At 39.4% G+C, this 19217-nt stretch overlaps 1 protein-coding gene across 1 annotated transcript in view; it reads left to right on the top strand.

Moving 5' to 3' along the window:
• SLC25A24 (solute carrier family 25 member 24) overlaps positions 1-18854 on the top strand; it is a 43030-nt gene extending 24176 nt beyond the window's left edge. The window contains exons 6-10 of the mRNA XM_036824107.1: positions 1181-1333; positions 8107-8214; positions 9703-9870; positions 16903-17053; positions 18329-18854. Of these exons, the coding sequence (XP_036680002.1) occupies positions 1181-1333; positions 8107-8214; positions 9703-9870; positions 16903-17053; positions 18329-18513 (765 nt within the window). The 3' untranslated portion in view covers positions 18514-18854. The remainder of the gene's footprint in view (positions 1-1180; positions 1334-8106; positions 8215-9702; positions 9871-16902; positions 17054-18328) is intronic.
• Positions 18855-19217: the final 363 nt, after the last annotated feature.

Below are 19217 nucleotides of genomic sequence, written 5' to 3'. Positions count from 1 at the left end.
TTTCCTTTGTCATATTTTATTGTGAAGTTTATTTAAAATAAAATGGATATATTTAGACTTTAGTTCCTGAAAGTTCAGGGGTTTCCCCAAACTACCTTCAGATTCATTAATTCACAGAACTCACTGGAAGCTTTTATACTCATGGTTATGGTTTATTACAGTGAAGGATATACATTAAAATCAGCCAAGGAAAGAAGAGCATAGGGCTTCCAAAGAAGTACCAAATGCAGAGTTTCTGTTGTTTTCTCCCCAGAGAGTCAGAATGTATTATTTCCTGACATTGGTATGTGACAATATGCACAGAGTTGCACGCCAACCAAGGAGGCTCACCTGACTCTTTGGTGTCCAGAGTTTTTATTGTGACTAGATCACACACTGCCCTCATGGCTGACCTTTAGTCTTCAGCCTCTCCCTTCCTCCCTTCTTGTTTTTTTTTTTTTTTAATAGTAGCCACTCATTTTGTGTAAGCAGAAACAATCAGAAGAATAGCTGACTTCTTTAATTACTTTTGGTTTATTAGATTTAGTCAGTTTTATATAGAGGCAAGCATAATGTCTCATTTATTTAAACAACTATCACATCGGTAATATGAGCCAGGTAATTCATCGATATTCACTGGGTTAGGCAGTTGGTACATGAGACTTCGAGATAAGCTGTAGAAGTTACAATTTTTATTTTTGGTGTCAGGCTGTGTGTATTCTATTCTCTATGGCTCTGATAAACATAACATCCAGATTGTTTTGAGTCCCATTTATATTTCATGTCAGTATTCTCAGGGGGAGGGATAATATATTACATTCAGTATATTTTTCTAATTTTTCTTACACTGAACTTGCTCATGTTCCAAAGGGTGTTCCATAGCCTAATAAATAATAAATTGGTTCATTTTATCTTATGAACGTTGTTCATAATTTTACTTTTGATCATGCCTTCTCTGTTTGCTTTCCCACACTGAGGGTTACGATTTTTCTTAGTTTTAGATTCTGAGTCAGGATTCTAAAATGATGGTAATAGTTCTTCCCATTATATATTTTCTCAACCTTTTATATTCTATTTTCAAATACATCTTCATGCAGTAATAAATAATACTGAAGAAAAGAGAGTGGACTGTATGGTTACTTTAGAAATAGTAATAATAACATCCCACCAGTATTTAATATCATTTTGCTTTTGTTTTTAGGTCCATGGTTCAAAATCAGAGAAAATGAACATATATGGCGGCTTTCGACAGATGGTCAAAGAGGGAGGTATCCGCTCGCTTTGGAGAGGAAATGGTACAAATGTCATTAAAATTGCTCCTGAGACAGCTGTTAAGTTCTGGGCATATGAACAGGTAATAGTTATTACCTGTGGAATTTGTTAACAAAGGGGAGTGAATGAACTGATTCAATAACAATTATCATACAATGCTTTTTAGATTATTATTTTAATACATGATAATTTTCCACATATGCTCTATGAGGAATTTCTCTTATAAGAGATTAGACTAGATAACCTCAGAGATCCCTCATGACTCAATTCTGGGCTTCTAAATTTCATATTACTTAAAAAGACTTTTGTGTTCTTTTCTAAGTAGTTCTTAAAGGAAACGTAAGATTTTAGGTTATTCATTTTGAATTCAGAATAGAAGCTGCACACTCACATAAGTTTTTGTGAAAGTATCCCCACCCAGCATCTGGAAGGAAAACTTTTAAGTTGAAGTCCTTTGTGTAATTTGACATTGCTATAAAATTGAGTTGAATTTAGAGTGAAAGCTCCATGAAGGCAGGGGCTTGGCTTCTTCTCCATGCACTCCAGCATTTAGACAGAGCCTGGCATGTGATAAGTGCTCAGTAAGTGTAGAATGAGTGAGTGAATGAGTAAATGAGTGAATGCATTTTCTTCTGAATCAACTTCTCTGTTGACTTAGATTGTTTAGGATGCTTAGATATTAGGATGCTGCTTCAGCATAACTTGGTGTTAAGAGGAAATACAGTAGTGGATTTTAGAGTTTGGCTTCTCTTTGTCATTAGCAGAATTGTCTAGGTAAGCACGCACAAAATTATTCTTTCCACTATTTCTTCCATCATTGTTAACCATAGACGATAAGAACCTTGAAATTTAACCCCACCCTATATTTTGTATTATTTCAAATAGATTTTTGATAATTTTGGAGAACATTTTGTTCTTGAGCAACAGAATACTCTTGAGAAGATTACAAAGTCTAGTGGTGTTTTTTTTCTTGGCTTAGGAAATAGAGAAGCAAAGAAAACATTGAAGAAAATCTAGCCTCCATGACTTTAATTACAGCTTATCTTTGGGAAGTATATTTTCCTTCTGTGAATGTTTGAGGATACGTGTCACGACTAGTAAGGGCTAGCATTTTAGATACCTGTAGGTTATTCTGATGACATACTTGGATTTTATGATAGGAAAACCAGACCCTAAAATAAATAAGTATTCAAGTATAAAACCATTATTCCATATGCAGGAAGTCAGTATTTTTTTTTTAATTTTAGCAATTTCATGTATCTTTATTTATTTATTTTATTTATTTATGGCTGTGTTGGGTCTTCGTTTCTGTGCGAGGGCTTTCTGTAGTTGCGGCAAGTGTGGGCCACTCTTCATCGCAGTGCGTGGGCATCTCACTATCGCGGCCTCTCTTGTTGCGGAGCACAGGCTCCAGACGCTCAGGCTCAGTAATTGTGGCTCACGGGCCTAGTTGCTCCGCGGCATGTGGGATCTTCCCAGACCAGGGCTCGAACCCGTGTCCCCTGCATTAGCAGGCAGATTCTCAACCACTTCGCCACCAGGGAAGCCCCGGAAGTCAGTATTTTTGAAAGTCCGTATTATTGCAAACAAGTGTAGGTATTATACTTTATGCTACTTAGCAGATTCTTACCTTGAACACTACCAACAGGCATCCAGCCAGGCTTCTTTCTCAGGCCTCTTCCCAATATTTTAATTTCTGCATGCTAACTTTTCTTAGAGATCAAGAGAAAGCTCTCTGCGCAGTGTGGTATAGTGTTCTTGTGGTCTCTGGGACCTATTATGCCTGTCCATTTTCTGCCCCCTGCTGAAGGTCCTTTCATCCCTCAGGGCTCTCTTAAGCCCAGCTTCCTATGAGAAGCATTTCCTAAGCATCTCAACCAAAACCGATGCCTCTCCTGCCTGGTTTCCTTAGAGTACTATTTTACAGAATATCCAGTTTTCCACCGGATAACCCATTGTTTTTCCCAGTGAGTTGTAAACTACCTTGGGATAAATGTTTTGCCATATATATTCTCAAATTTCCCTGAGTACCTAACTAGCTCACTTCTGTATTCAGGTAGGTCTTGTTCATTGAATAAGTAATAGCTTAGAAAACGAAGAAAAGGATATTTTCAGCCTGGTACGTAGCTCTCTTAAACACATCAACATGGGATAAAGCCACAGTCCATTTGGGTCCTCATTGCCATAGCAGTTCAATTGTATCAGGAACAGGGTGGCAGTACGGTGTTGTGTTCTCATGGTTTCAGCTGCCATCTGCATTCTAATTGCTTTCCATTCTAACATTTTTCTCTTCATCTCTATACCTGCACATCCACCTGAGCACTGCATATCTGTGCATCTCTGCTTACATATCCCAGGGGTACTTTACAGTCATCACTCCCCTACCCCCTGCTCCAGTGACACACACACACACCATTCCTCTTCCTGTAGGTCATATGGTGGTGAACATCTTTCAAGACTTTGCTCGGGAGTTATTTCCTCCAGGACACCTTCCCTTTGTTTCCCTCTGTTAGCACTCTCACACTGAATTCTGATGATCGCAGTACTTATCTCTCTTCTTAAGGAGACTGTGAGCTTCCTTAGGCAGGATCTGTTTTCAGGTGTGTGTTCCCAGCACCTTGCCCAGTGCCAGTAAATCCTCACTGAAGGAGCATGAGTCTTTCTTTTTTTTTTTTAAACTTTGGGTTTTATTTATGGCTGTGTTGGGTGTTCGTTTCTGTGCGAGGGCTTTCTCTAGTTGCGGCAAGTGGGGGCCACTCTTCATCGCGGTGCGCGGGCCTCTCACTATCGCGGCGCGTGGGCCTCTCACTATCGCGGCCTCTCTTGTTGCGGAGCACAGGCTCCAGACGCGCAGGCTCAGTAATTGTAGCTCACGGGCTTAGTTGCTCCGCGGCATGTGGGATCTTCCCAGACCAGGGCTCGAACCCGTGTCCCCTGCATTGGCAGGCAGATTCTCAACCACTGCGCCACCAGGGAAGCCCCTGAGCATGAGTCTTAAGTCCATTAAGATGAAGGGGAAGATGGGTATTTGAGCAGAAGCAGCAGCCTGTGGACAGAAATGTTGGCACAGGAGAGCATCACTCACTAAGGAAGCTGAAGGTGGTTCACTAGGCTTAAGTGTAGTGGAGTGTGTGTCTGGGAAGATGATGATGAAAGCAGGCTGGACAGATAGGCAGGAGCCAGATGTGATAGGAGTCTAGATTTTATCCTGAATGTGGTGAGGGGGTTACTGAAGAATCTTACGTAGGGAAGTGGAATAACTATATTTACATTTAAGAAAGATCAATGTGGAAAAAGAGTGGAGAGGTATTGGAAGAGAGTGAGGCTGTACTTGAGGCAGGGAGACTATTTAAGGAAATATTTCAGGAATTCAGGTTAGAAATGATGAGTACCAGTATAAGGAGACGGCTGTAGTGATTGAAGAAAAACCGAAATGAACTGAAAGCTATTTTGGGAAATAGAAACAACAGAACTCACTGAGTGAATGTAGAGGTGAGAAAGAGGAATCCAGGGTGATACTCTGGTTTCTAACTTGAGCAACTAAGTATGTAGAGAATACAATAAGAGGAACAAGAGGAACTGACTGTGAGGTAAAACGACAGGTTGCATTTTGGACATGCTGGGTTTGAGCTATTTCTGTAACACGTACAAGGAGCTGTCCAGTAGGACTGGGAGGTTGTGATTGAGGTGAAGCCTTTGGAATGGAGCCCTCAGGAAGGCTTATAGAATGAGAACAGTTCTGGGGACATGCCCAGGGAGAAGTAGGAGAAACTTGTAGAGGAGACTGAGAAGGAGCAGCCAAAGAGACAGGAGGAAATCCAGAGAAAGCGATGGCCCGGAAGTCAGAGGAAGAAGAGGGTTTCATGAAGGGTCAAATACTGCAGGGTACTAAATACAATAAAAAGTTTATCTTTCAGAATTTACCAGCTCCGAGATAGGAAAGCTTGGTATAAATGTTTCAGTGAAGTAATGAGATGAGAAACCAATTGAAATGAGCTAAAGTGAGCAGGAGGTGAAGAAAACTGGACAGTAGACAGCTTTGTCAGGAGCTTGACTTCAGTGAAGGGAAGGAGAAAAGAAGAGGGAGAGAGTGATAGGTTAGAAGGATGTTGGGTTTTGATACGTTTTATTTTAATGACATGCCTGTGGCTGAAGGAAGCATGTCAATACAAAGAAGGAGGTTAAAAAATATAAGTGAGAGAGACTGACGACAAGTGCAGCAGGTATTCAGAGGAAGTATGTGTGTGGAGTAGGGAGTGGGGGTGGAGGGGCTGGGGGAGAAATGGGTACTAACCAGCCTGCTGGCAGGATTAGCCTTTGGCTGTGTGGAGGACTCTTCTCATGTCAGCTCGGGAAGAAAAAGATATAAGTGGATGCAGGTGATTTTGTGGGAACTGGGCAGGAATACCAAGATATCCTTGCCTGGTGGCCTCTCTGTTCTTCCTTGAGTTCCCAAGAAAGGACTTTTTTTGAGAATGAGGGAGGAAGTGGTATTGGAAGCTGGAGGAGAATGGAGAAGGTTGAAATAGGTATTCTAACAAATGGAGAGAAAGTTGAGATAGATAGGATGGATGGAAAGAAAGAAAAAGAAACAAACAAACAAAATTGAAAGAAAGGAAAGGAGGGAGGAAGGAAGGAAGAGAAGAAAAGAAAAGAAAACAAACAAGAAAAGAAAAGAAGGAAGGAAGGAAGAGAGAAAGAAAGAAAGGAAGGAAGAAAATTGAAATCCTGAAAAGGATTTCAGGCTGGCTTTTAGAGCCCAGCTAAGTCATCTTTGAGAAAGTCAAATTCTGTGGCCTTGAGCAAGCCACTTAAAGTCTCTGTGACTGTAACCTCCTTTCTGGGGTAGGAATTAAGCTTGGTGACATAGTGTTAAGCACCTGTCCCTTTGCCTAACCCTGTACAGGCTCTCTGTCCTCAACTCTTCCCTTTGTGCATTGTATGTTCTGGGGTGCAGGAGCCCCAAACCCCTACACTTCAAATATTTATTCACCAGTCACTAAAGAGTACTTTTGATAGGTGCTTTTGGGATGGGGGTACATGATGTAAACGATGTCTCTGAGGTTCCTGTTCATATGCAGGAAGGTTTTCGATACATATATTTAATGATTGTGATAATCTGACATGCAGGAAAATTAATAGGGCCCACGCAGAAGGGAGTTTTGGTTAACATTCTGGTGCAGTTCAGGAAATAGAGCCTGTGGAAACATTGATCTTTGGGGGTAAGCGGATATCTGCTATTTGGGGAACTTTGTGAAATTATAATATATTTAATTTTTATCATGAGCAGAGAAACACAGTTTTACTAGGAGAAAGTATTCCTGTGTTTTTGCACTGGGCTCTTTGGATCCCAAGGAACAGAGACTGGCTGGCTCAGGGAAGCAGGCTGGAGGTGGGGGTCGCTGTGGAGGTGCCTGCGGCATTAAGGGGAGGAGCCTCAGGAAGTGCGGAAAGTGGAACCTCACTGACCTGTCCCTTCTCCATGTGTCTGCTTCTCTATTGCTTTATCCATTTCTCCCTCTGGTGTCAGTGCCTAATTACACCTGTAGACCCACCTCACATTTCTAGGAGAAGGAATCTGGTTCGCCTGGCTTATAACCACAGTCTGTGTTCGGACAGAGATTTTCTCTCCAAGTTGTAGAAAGATAATATTGAATATATTAGTAATAATAATAACAACAACAACAACAATAACATTTACTGAACATTTGCCATTTGCCCAGCACTGTGCTGTGTTACATGTATTATCTTATCGAATTCTTTCAACAACCCTGTGAAACTGGGGTTATCACAGATGAGGAAACTGCATGTGGACATGTTCATAAACTTGCTCAGGGCCACAAAGACCTAGGGTTCAAGCCCAGGTCTGCCTGACTGTGGAGCCCATGATGTTAACATCCTGCTCTATCGGTATTTCGGCTGCATTTGTGCCAGATTTCCCCATTTGGCCAGATCAGCCATGTCGGTTGCTTTAGTACTGGTGGGCCAGGCGGGCTCTGGGGTCGACATGTTAGTATAGTTGAATGTATTACCTACAAAAACTGTTTTTCTAAGTTGTTTTGTTAATATTTGTCACTTATTTATTAGTTTTACTTATACTGGTGAAAATAAACTCATCTTAAAGGAAAACTATGGGGAAAATATCTAAAAACTGTGAACACTTTATTAACCTGTGCATCTGAGGAAGAATGTTGTTATGAATCTGTTTTAGCAAAGGAGCTACCGGGTCCCCTCTGTGGACCATCTGTGTTTTGTGGAATTCTAACTTGAAAATCACTGTCCAGTAAACTGAATGTATTAGCATTCAAACCTTGCTTTTCTGTTAGATATTGTTAATGCAGTGTGTGCATTTTGAGAAACATCATATTGTCAATTGATTTCTAGGAGCTGATTTGTATTTTTGTATTGTCTTAGCTTGGCCTGCCATAACAAAATACCGTACGCTGGGTTGTTTAAACAAAAGAAGTTTATTTCTCACAGTTCTAGAGCTGGGGAGTCTGTCATCATGGTGCTGACCAATTCGATTTCCGGTGAGGGCTCTCTCCCTGGCTTGCAGATGGCCACCCTCTCACTGTGTGGTCACATGGCCTTTCCTTGGTGCATACAAGTTGGGGGGAGAGAGACAGAGGGGTGAGGGGTAGGGAAGGAAGGAGGGAGAGAGTGAGCATGTGTGTGAAAGAAAGAGAGAAAGAGAGAGGGGCCCCACCTCATGATCAAACCATAATTACCTCCCAAAGGCCCCAGCTCGCATTGGAGGTTACAGTTTCAACATATGAATTTGTCGGGGGCGGGGGGGAAGAACACAATTCATTCTGTAGCAGGTATTAATGTGCATTTAAAACTTTATTTACACAGTACAAGAAGTTGCTTACTGAAGAAGGACAAAAAGTAGGAACCTTAGAGAGATTCGTTTCTGGTTCCATGGCTGGAGCAACTGCACAGACATTTATTTATCCTTTGGAGGTGAGTACCATCGTGAAGTCTGATTGCATTAATGGTGTTTGTATTATTATCTATTGCTGTGTAACAAGTTATCCCAAGATTAACAGTTTAAAACAACAAGTATTTATAATCTCGTGGTTTCTGTGGGTCAGGAATCTGGGTGTAGCTTAGCTGGGTTCCTCTGGCTCATGGTTTCTCACAGCCTATGGCAGGGTGTCAGCCGGGCTGCAGTCACTGCAAGGTTCCACTGGGGATGGATCTGTTTTCAAGCTTATTCACGTGTTTGTTGCCAGGTTTCCCAGGCTGTTGGTTGAAGATATCAGTTCCTTATTGCAGGGTCCTCTCCATAGGATGCTTGAGTATCCTCACAACATGGTAGCTGGTTTTTCCAAATCAGTTATCAAAGAGAGCACCCAAGATAGAAGCTGCAATCTTTGGTCACATCTGCTCTACTCTGTTGGTCACAAAGACCGCCCCTGGTAGAGTGTGGAGGGGGACTACACATGGTGTGAATACCAGGAGGCAGGGATAGTTGGGGGCCATCTTGGAGGCTGGCTCCCATAGTGTTGATAAGAATTATAACACCCATTCCTCTCGAAAGAGTTTCTGTACCATAAAGTTCGTAATGGAACCTTAGAATTTGATTAGGTGATGGTAATCCTAACTGGACATCCTTTTATTAGAGCATAGGTTAGCAAACCATGGACCTGTGGACTGTTTTGTACAACCCTTGAGCTAAGAATGGTTTTTATATTTTTACCTTTTTAAGGTGGTTTAAAAACAACAACAACAAAAAAAAACAAAACCAAAGAATATGCAACAGAGACCTGGTATTTCAGTCCTGCAAAGACTAAAATATTTACTTTATAGAAAAAGTTTGCCAACTCCTGCTTTAGAGCAAGAATAATATTGTTGATGTGGATATCTTTATTGATATGACAAAGCATTTTTCAATAACTGGTAAGACTTAAGAAATACTGTTAGTTTTCACCTTTGTGGTATGCATATTAATATAGCTTTCCTTGCAGGCATCTTAATATGATTGTTCATATTACTCCACACACCCCTCAAAAAATATCCTAATTCAGTACCTAGGCTTCCTCTTGTATCCTCCATCTCAGTTAATAGCATCACCTTCCCTCTTCTCTGCTGGCCCCATCCCGAGTTCCAAGCTAGAAACACTGGGATCATCCTTTACGCTACCATTTCCCCCACCCTCCATATCTAATTCGTCACAATTTTGTTAAGATGTCAATATATTATCTTCTCTCTATTTCCTCTGCCACTACCCTAATTCAGATCATCTTTACAGCAAAAGGGGTCTTCTTGGCTCTGGTCTTAGACCCTTAAGAGAGATAATATGTGAGAGCGAACACATCAACATACTGGACAGTCATTTGAGTGACAATATATTCTAGATATTTGTTCCTCGTAAAGTTGCTTCTTTTGAATTATGTGATGATAGCGTTGATGTGAATAATAATATTTGTTATATTCTTTCATAACCAGGTTCTGAAAACCAGGCTGGCTGTAGGCAAAACTGGACAATACTCTGGGATGTTTGATTGTGCCAAGAAGATTTTGAAACATGAAAAAATGGGAGCTTTTTACAAAGGTTATGTTCCCAATTTATTAGGCATCATACCTTATGCAGGTATAGATCTTGCTGTGTATGAGGTGAGTTTGTAGCAATCTTTTGAATCTGAAAATGTAGTTAAATAGTTCTCATTGTTAGAATTTGAGTTTATATAGAGAGGTGTATATGTACCAGGAAACAGTTTGTGACCAAAAGTAGATTCAAGGGTGTGTTCTTTGATCTTTCTTTTCAAGTTCCTTGAATATGAGACCCCATATGCCTGTGGTCACTTTTGTATTAGATTTCCTTGTTAATTATCTTTATTAATGAAGAGAATACTCTCACATTCAGATATAGTTGTTCACTTCTCTAGCACCATATACACAAATAAAATAAAAATAGATTAAAGACCTAAATGTATGACTGGATACTATAAAACTCCTAGAGGAAAACATAGGCAGAACACTCTTTGACATAAATCACAGCAATATTTTTTTGGATCCATTTCCGAGAGTATTGGAAATAAAAACAAAAATAAACAAGTGGGACCTAATTAAACTTGAAATCTTTTGCACAACAAAGGAAACCATAAACAAAACAAAAAGACAACCTACGGACTGGGATAAAATATTTGCAAACGATGCTACCAACAAGGGATTAATTTCCAAAATACACAAATAGCTTAATATCAAAAGAACAACCCAATCAAAAAATGGGTAGAAGAACTAAATAGACATTTCTCCAAAGAAGACGTACAGATGGCCAACAGGCACATGAAAAGATGCTCGATATCACTAACTACTAGAGAAATGCACATCAAAATTATAATGAGGTATCACCTCACACAGTCAGAATGGCCATCATTAAAAAGTCTACAAATAATAATTGCTGTGGAGAAAAGGAATAATAATGGTGTGGAGAAAAGGGAACCCTTCTGCGCTGTTGGTGGGAATGTAAGTTGGCACAGCCACTATGGAGAGCAGTAGTGAGGTTCCTTGCCAAATTAAAATAGAACTGCCATATGATCCAGAAATCCCACTCCTGGGCGTATATCCGGAGCAAACTCTAATTTGAAAAGATACGTGCACCCCAGTGTTCATAGCAGCACTGTTTGCAATAGCTAAGACATGGAAGTTAACCTAAGTGTCCATCAACAGATGAACAGATAAAGAAGATGTATTTATACACAATGGAATATTACTCAGCCATAAAAAAGAATGAAATAATGCTATTTGCAGCAACATGGATAGAACTAGAGATTATCATATTACGTGAAAGACAGAAAGACAAATATCATATGATATCACTTATATGTGGAACCTAAAAAAATGATATAAATGAACTTATTTACAAAACAGAAATAGACTCACAGACATAGAAAACAAACTTATAGTTGCCAGAGGGAATAGTGGGAGTGGGAGGGATAAATTAGGAGTTTGGGGTTAACATATACATACCACTATGTATAAAATAGTTAACAACAAGGACCTACTGTATAGCACAGGGAACTATATTCAATGTCTTGTAATAACCTATAATGGAAAAGAATCTGAAAACAAGAATGTATAACTGAATCACTTTGCTGTATACCTGAAGCTAATAAAACATTGTAAATTAACTGTACTTCAATTTAAAAAAAAAGGTTATTACAGATACAGTTGTTCAGCTTAGCAGATGATATTAGGGATTTTTTTGAGGAGAGAGAAATAAGCAGAAATGGCACATTTTCTTTGGTTTGTTAAAATTTAACATTGATAAAACCAAGAGACTGATGTAGGTAGTACAGATTCATTCCTTGTACTTGTCAACCTGAAGAAACCTAGGAGGCAATAATCAAACACAATGCATTTATTTGGGATCAAAGAATTGCAATTCGGTACACACAGATTTGGGTATCAATCTGAACAGTGTCTGCTAGGGAGTAAAAGTCAGGGGTTTTTAATGGCAAAGAAGGGAGGTTTGCATTACAAAGAATTTTAGTTGGAGCTGAAGGCAGAACCTAGTTGGCTAAACATGATTGATTGCTAAGGCTGTCATTAGAGGGAGGTAAGAGTTCGTTACTGTGACAAGTTGCAGGTGTTCTTGCAGAGTCCTTGGACTATGTGTGGTGTGGCCCAGTTCATACATTTATGGTTCCACCTGGTGAAACAGGCATAAGGTCCACCTCTTGAATGGCCTTCCAGCTTCATTTTAAAACCCCTTGACATAAGTGACTCCATCTTATGTCACATATCCCCCTTTTGATCAAGATCATTCTCTAAAAGCATTGCCAATCAATTTACAGATTTGCTTTGTCTCACATTGCTGGGATGGACCTGTCCCAGAAAGTCATGTCCCATGTCGGGGGGAATTTTTAATTTCCAGTGGTTATTTCAAGGAGTCAGTGTCATAGGGTTAGACCACTGGGCAACAGGGAGGCACAGGAAATGACTCCTAGGAGATTTGGTGGCTTGTAAGGCAGTTGTCCTTGTGGCCTGATTAGCCAAGTTATTTCTTTTGGTTTCATCTGAATTTAATTTTGCATGCCCAGGTACCCTAATGATGGCTAGGACAGATGGAAGTTGGATCAATTCCAACAATTTATTGACCCAATTTTCATTCTTAATCTGGCTTCCCCCTGAGGTTAAGAATCCTCTTGGTTTCTAAAGCATGCCAAAGTCATCAACTACCCTAAAGGCAAAGCGACAATCTGTATAGGTATTCACAGTTTTACCTTCTGCTAGGGTGCAATCTCTAGTTAAACCGTGGAGTCCTGCCTGCTGGGCTGAAGTAGCGGTCAGCAGGGGAGCTGCCTCAGTTACTTCAAAGGAGCAGATGATTGCATACCCAGTACAATATTTTCCTTTGCCATTTTTCAAACAAGAACCATCAGTAAGCCATGAAATCTCAATGTTAGCAACAGGGGTTTCTTGTAAGTCAGCTCTAAGGGTTAATAACTGATCAGTCAGGGTCAGACAGTCATGAGGAGTTTTGTCACTAAGTAAAGGGAGATGGGTTGCAGGGTTGAAGTTGTTGTAGCGGGAAAGGGTTATGTGAGAAGTTAGTAATGATATTTCATGTGGGGTAAGACAGCTTGCAGAAGGGTGTTGAGTGTGATGAGAATTGTGCAAGCCTCCTACCACATGGGGGAACATAGATGGTGAGTGGAGAGCCCATAACTATTTCCTCAGTTGATGCTGTAAGGGCTATTGCTGCTGAAATAGCTCTCATGCTGGAGGAAGGCCTCTGGCTACAGGTCTGATTGTTGAGTGTAATATCCAAGGGGTTGGTGTTGACCTCTGTGCCTTTGAGTAAGCGCTCCTAAGCCATTTCTCTTCTTTCGTACATGAAGTGGAAAAGGGGAAGCTAATAATTAGTATGTCCTAAAACAGGGGACTGCAAAGTCCACTTTTCAGGTTCTGGAGCCCTAAAGACGTTTTCTTCCCACTCTAAAGGATCTGGTCTTTAAGCTTTGAGAGGCTAGGCAACTAAAAAATTAAGTATCCAGTTTCTGTAGTATCCAGTCAGCCCGAAATATCTTTAAAGTTCTCTTTTGGTCTGTGGCTATGGGAAATTTAAGACACTTTGAATCCTATTAGGGTCTTAAAGGAGTCCTTAATCCGAGATCAAGAGTCCTAGGTATTTGACCTGTGTTTGAACAAGTTGTAATTTCTCTTTAGAGACCTTTATGACCTTTAGTTGCTAACAGCTTGGGGAGATGGACGCTATCTTGCTCACTTGCCCCATTGGAAGAGGAGCAAGGAAGGTCATCAACCTATTGAAAAGGATGGACACTTACAGAAAAATGACAACTGCTAAATCTGCTTTTAGAATCTGTAAATTGTAGGAAAGGCTTTTAGTCTAGACTTGTGGCATGACAGTCCAGGTGTACTGTCTTACCCACATGAAAGCAAATAAAATTTGACTTTCAGAATCCACAGAGATGCTGAAAAAAGTGCTACAGAGGTCAGTTATGGTGAAAAGTTTACTCTCTGTAGGTATTGCCATTAAAAGAGTATGAGGGTAAAGGGCAACTGGATGATGATTGATGACAGTGTTATTAATAGCCCTCAAATCTTGGACAAATCTCCGTTCTCCTCTGTGGGGTTTCTTAATAAGGAGAATGGGTGTATTACAGAGACTAGTGTAGGGGACTATGAGGTCTTGTGTTTTGTATTCCTCTATGATTTGTTTAATTCCTGCTAAGGTCTCAAGATCTAAAGAATATTGTTTAATGTTAGGAAGAGGCTGACCGCGGTCAATTTGAATTTTAATTGAGGGAGCCAAATGAACCTGCCCAACGTGGGTTGTGGATTTTGCCGAGTCCCTCAGGGACTTTTTTGAGTTTTCAGTTTACGTTACCTTCCAAGCTTGTCTTAAGAGCAAAAACTGCTGATAGGGTTGAGGAGCTTGGAATGCCATCAGTTGTTGAGGGGTTGAATTAATTTCAAGGATACTTTCCCCTCTTGGGAAAAAGGGATCCAAGTATTGATATCTCTTCAAGTCTCTGCTTTCAGTTCCTTTGGGTGTATACCTATCAGTATACAAAATTGCTGGGTCATACGGTAATTCTGTGTTGAGCTTTTTGAGGAACAAACTGTTTTCTATAGAAGCTGCACCGTTTTTCATTCCCACTAACAGTGCGTTTTTCTGCATCCTTGTTAATATTTGTTAGTTTCTGGTTTTTGATAGTGCCCATCCTAACAGGTGTGAGACAATATCTCATTGTGCTTTTGACTTGCATTTCTCTGATGATAAGTGATGTTGAGCATCTTTTCATGTGCTTGTTGTCCATTTATTTATCTTCTTTGGAGAAATATCTATTCAAGTCCTTTGCCCATTTTTTAATTAGGTTATTTTTTATTGTTGTTGTTGAATTGTAGGAGTTATTTATGTATTTTGGATATTAACTCCTTATCAGATATATGGTTTACAAATATATTCTCCCATTCCATAGGTTACCTTTTCACTCTGTTGATTGTTTTTCTTTGCTTCACAGAAGTGTTTAAGGGGATGAAATCCATTTGTCTATTTTTGCTTTTTTGCCTGTGCTTTTGGTATCATATCCAAGAAATTGTTGCCAAAGCCAATGTCCTAAAGCATTTATCCTGTGTTTTCTCCTAGGAATTTTATAGTATTAGGTCTTATGTTTAGGCCCTGGATTTATTTTGAGTTAGTTTTTTGTATATGTTGTAAGATAAGGATCCAACTTTATTCTTTTGCGTGTGGGTATCCAGTTTTCCCAGCACCATTTTTTTTTTTTTTTTAATTTTTGGCCCCACTGCACAGCATGTGGGATCTCAGTGCCCCGACCAGAGATCGAACCCATGCCCCCTGCAGTGGAAGCATGGAGTCTTAACCACTGGACCGCCAGGGACGTACCCCCAGCACCATTTGTTGAAGAGACTGTCCTTTGCCCAGTGTGGGGTCTTGGCGCCTTTGCTGAAGATCGTGTGCCCATGTATTCAAGAATTTATTTCTGGGCTCTCTATTTTATTCCATTATTCTATGTATCTGTCTTTATGCTAGCACCACACTATCTTGACTGCTGTTGCTTTGTAATATACATTGAAATCAGGAAGTGTGAGGTCTCCAACTTTGTTCTTTTTCAAGGTTATTTTGGTTAGTTGGGGTCCCTTAAGATTCTATTTGAATTTTTTTTCTATTTCTTCAAACAATGTCATTGAAATTTGAATAGGGATTACATTGAATATGCAATTTGCTTTGGGTAGTGTATTAGTATGTTTGGGCTACCATAACAAAATACCAGAGACTGGGAGAGTTAAACAAAAGAAATTTACTTTTTCGCAGTTCTGGAGGCTGGAAGTCCAAGATCAGGGTTCTGGCTGATTTGGTTTGTGGTGAGGCTCTCTTACTGGCTTGCAGACAGCTGCCTTCTTGCTATGTTCCCAGAGGGAGAGGGAGAGAGAGTTGAGTGAGTGAATTCTCTGGTATTTCTTCTTATAAAGACACTAATCCTATTGGATCAGGACCCCACTGTTATGACCTTGATGTTGCCAGAGAACCTTCATAAGGTGATAGAATTTTGAGAATATCTATAAATTGAGGGGTACAAAGCCAATAAAGAGGAGGAGACAAAAATAAATAAAATAAATAAGTAAAAAATATATATATAGTGAGATCTGAGAGGCAAGGAATGATAATGGATCCCAGGATGTAGAAGAAAATGATTATGGGACACACAGAGAGGACTTATAAGATCATATATATTTTATAGGATTTTAAATTAATTGTTTTAAAAGTGCATTTTCCTATCTCCCCCCCCCCCACCCCATTCTGGTGTTAATAGTGTAAATAGTTGCTTAGTTTCTAGTGAATCACTTCTCTTTTCTCATTTTTGTAGTTCAGACATGGTTGTCTTTAGCCTTATTGACTTTATTTCTTGTCATATTACAGTACTAAATGGACCTTAAATAAGACACTTAAATATAATCTTTGTTTTCAAATTTATAGAGATATTCTTGTTATATGATTGTAAGGTCCAAGTATGCAGTTAAATTTTATCTTAAAATATTTAAACTAGAATATAATTTCCCCCACATAGTAGCATATATTTTAATACTTCAGATATTTTTTATTTAAAAAGTAGATTATACATTTCTCTCAATTAATTGCCTTCTAATGGAAATACAAAGACCTAGGATAATAGGGAAGAAGTATGGCCTGAGGATCCGTATGCTTGATTCAGCACCCTTGTTTAGAAAACCCCACTGAGACTAATTTTCCTCATTTCTAAAATCAGAAGAATAGCTCCACCTCAGAGCTTTTGTAGAAGGACTGAATGAAATAACATAAGTGTAAAGTACAAAATTAGATGCAGTTTGTAGTATTATATTATTTTCATTGATAAACACCATAGGAAATGTTTAGATCCTGGTCTGGTGTGCTGTTGATCTTCACATTTAGTTAGAAGAAGATGAGCACCCAGTCACACCTCTCATGTTTTGAATCCCCTGTGGCTTCCCCACCTCTCTACAGAGCTGCTGCTTCCTACAGTGGCTGTGCCGCCCAATCTTGCAGAAATGTATCCTGTCTCATTAGGATGAGAGTAGCTGTGAGAACGTTCACGTTGAGTGAAAGCAGTTGTAAAGTTAGTTGTTTATTATTTTTCTTCTTTTCTGTTTCTCTGGCAGCTCTTGAAGTCCCATTGGCTAGATAATTTTGCCAAAGACTCTGTAAACCCTGGAGTCATGGTGCTGCTGGGATGTGGTGCCTTATCCAGCACCTGTGGTCAGCTGGCCAGCTATCCCTTGGCTTTGGTGAGAACACGCATGCAGGCTCAAGGTGAGTTTCGGATAAAAGGATGGCACTGATAATGTACTGCATCAGTAACATGCTTTTGGAACTTCAGGTTTCACTGAGACAGCAGAGTGTGGTTTTAAGATAGTATTTCTCAACCTTTTTTGCATTATTGCCTCCCTAAGGAAGCTTTTTAGAAATTCTTTTCCAAATCAGTTCCTCTTCATGAAATTTTAATACCACGGATACTCTGTGCATATATTGTATGTATATCTGTGGTTTATGCACAGGGTAAGATTTTCATGCTCCCGTTGAGAATGCATGTTTTAAGAGTACAGTTGGCCCTTCATATTCGTGGGCTCTGTATCCATGGATTCAACCAACTCTCGATTGAAAATATTCAGGAAAAAGACTCCCAAACTCCAGAAAGTTCCAAAAAGTAAAACTTGCATTTGCCATGCAGTCCACTCTTTACATTTGTATTTACAGATCATCTACATTGGAAGTACTGGTTAATTAATGATTGACTGCTTGGTTGGGGGAGGGTGGTTGGTACTTGGAAGAGAAATCGGAGATAGAGGCATCTCGATGCTCAGGGAGTACTGTTTAAAGAAATGGTAGTGGGTGAGATTGGCCAGGGATAAAGCAGAAAACGAAAGAAAGGCGCAGAATGAATACTACTTTAGCATAGCAATAAAAGCCAGCAAATCATAAGAAAAGAGAATACTCAATCAGACGGCAGGAGAGCCAGGAGCGCGCTGTGTAATCAAAGTCGAGGAGACAGTGTCACAGTGGGGAGGAATCACAGTTCAGAAGTTGTAGGTCCCGTAATAACAAACAACTCCAGCCACCATTTACCGAGAATTTGACACATGCCAACTGCTTTACATATGTTGCTACTGATTCTTTCAACACTGTGCAGTTTTCATTCCATTTACAGAGGAGAAAGACCATCAGCTTTCAGCTCTCCCACTTGCTAGCTAAGTGTGTTGGGACAAGTTTCTCTATCTTTTTAAACCTCCAATTCCTTACTTATTAAATGGGTATAATAACACTTAGCTTAGAGGATTGGTATATAAAGTAATTAACTCAATATCTAACACAGAGTAATCACTCATCTTTGTTATAATCAGGGCATTCACTGTTAGGTGCCATACAGGGAGAATTATATAAAGGGGGCACTTTCTTGAGCCCCTTGGAATAAATTTTATCCTTTTATTCTGTTCGTTCTAGAAAATCATTCTGAATCATAATTGCATATAGTCATAATAAAACATGCATGAATATTAAATTAGCCTGGTTTCTTTTTTAATTTTCTAGCCATGGTAGAAGGAACCCCACAGCTGAACATGGTTGGGCTCTTTCGACGAATAATTTCTAAAGAAGGATTACCAGGACTTTACAGAGGCATCACCCCAAACTTTATGAAGGTGCTTCCTGCTGTAGGCATCAGTTATGTGGTTTACGAAAATATGAGACAAACTTTAGGAGTAACTCAGAGCTGAATTTTTTGCTTTAGCATGATTATGGAAACTTCCAACCATCTCCAGAGTGACCTTTTCTCCTAGAATTGCAACAAGTCCATGGCAAAAAGAAGCTGTATTTTTTTTTCACAAAAGGGAAGAGCATATCATTGGTAACTTCAAACATTTGGACTCAATTTTATACATTCAGAAATGCTAAAAATCATTGTTTTGATGAGCTCATACAGTTTTGAAAAGGCAATAAAATTATATTTTTTCTTATTGGTCCTTTCTACAAATCTCTGCCTGGAATTCTAAATCTGAAAAAATGTACTTGCTTGAACTAAATTTGCTTTGTGTGAATTATAAATCTTTGATCTTTATTTTGGTTGGTTCAAGTTTGTGCCAGTTCCTTTATACTTAAATATCTTTTTCTTAAAAACAAAATGATCGGAAAACCTAGAAACTTAAATTGTTTATATATTTTGAATGTCTTTATAAACTTCTTAAAATTTCCTTGTAGGACCATTCATGGAGAATCATTGCATGAAAACATAATCTTACAGCAGCCAAATAGGTATAAGGTCTATATTCTTTGTTTAAGCTGAATAAGAATGAACATAAGCGGCAGAACTTCAAGGCATGTGAATACCCTAGTCCACTCATATGATTTTTGTGTAAGGAAGAGTGATAAAATATTATTTATTTCAGTGAGCACTTCTCCATTTTTCTTGTACTGTTATTTG

This window comes from Balaenoptera musculus, chromosome 1, assembly GCF_009873245.2.
Source record: "Balaenoptera musculus isolate JJ_BM4_2016_0621 chromosome 1, mBalMus1.pri.v3, whole genome shotgun sequence".
Classification (NCBI taxonomy): Eukaryota; Metazoa; Chordata; class Mammalia; order Artiodactyla; family Balaenopteridae; genus Balaenoptera; species Balaenoptera musculus.
Note: the sequence above shows the minus strand (reverse complement) of the source record. Positions and strands in the feature narration are given on the sequence as shown.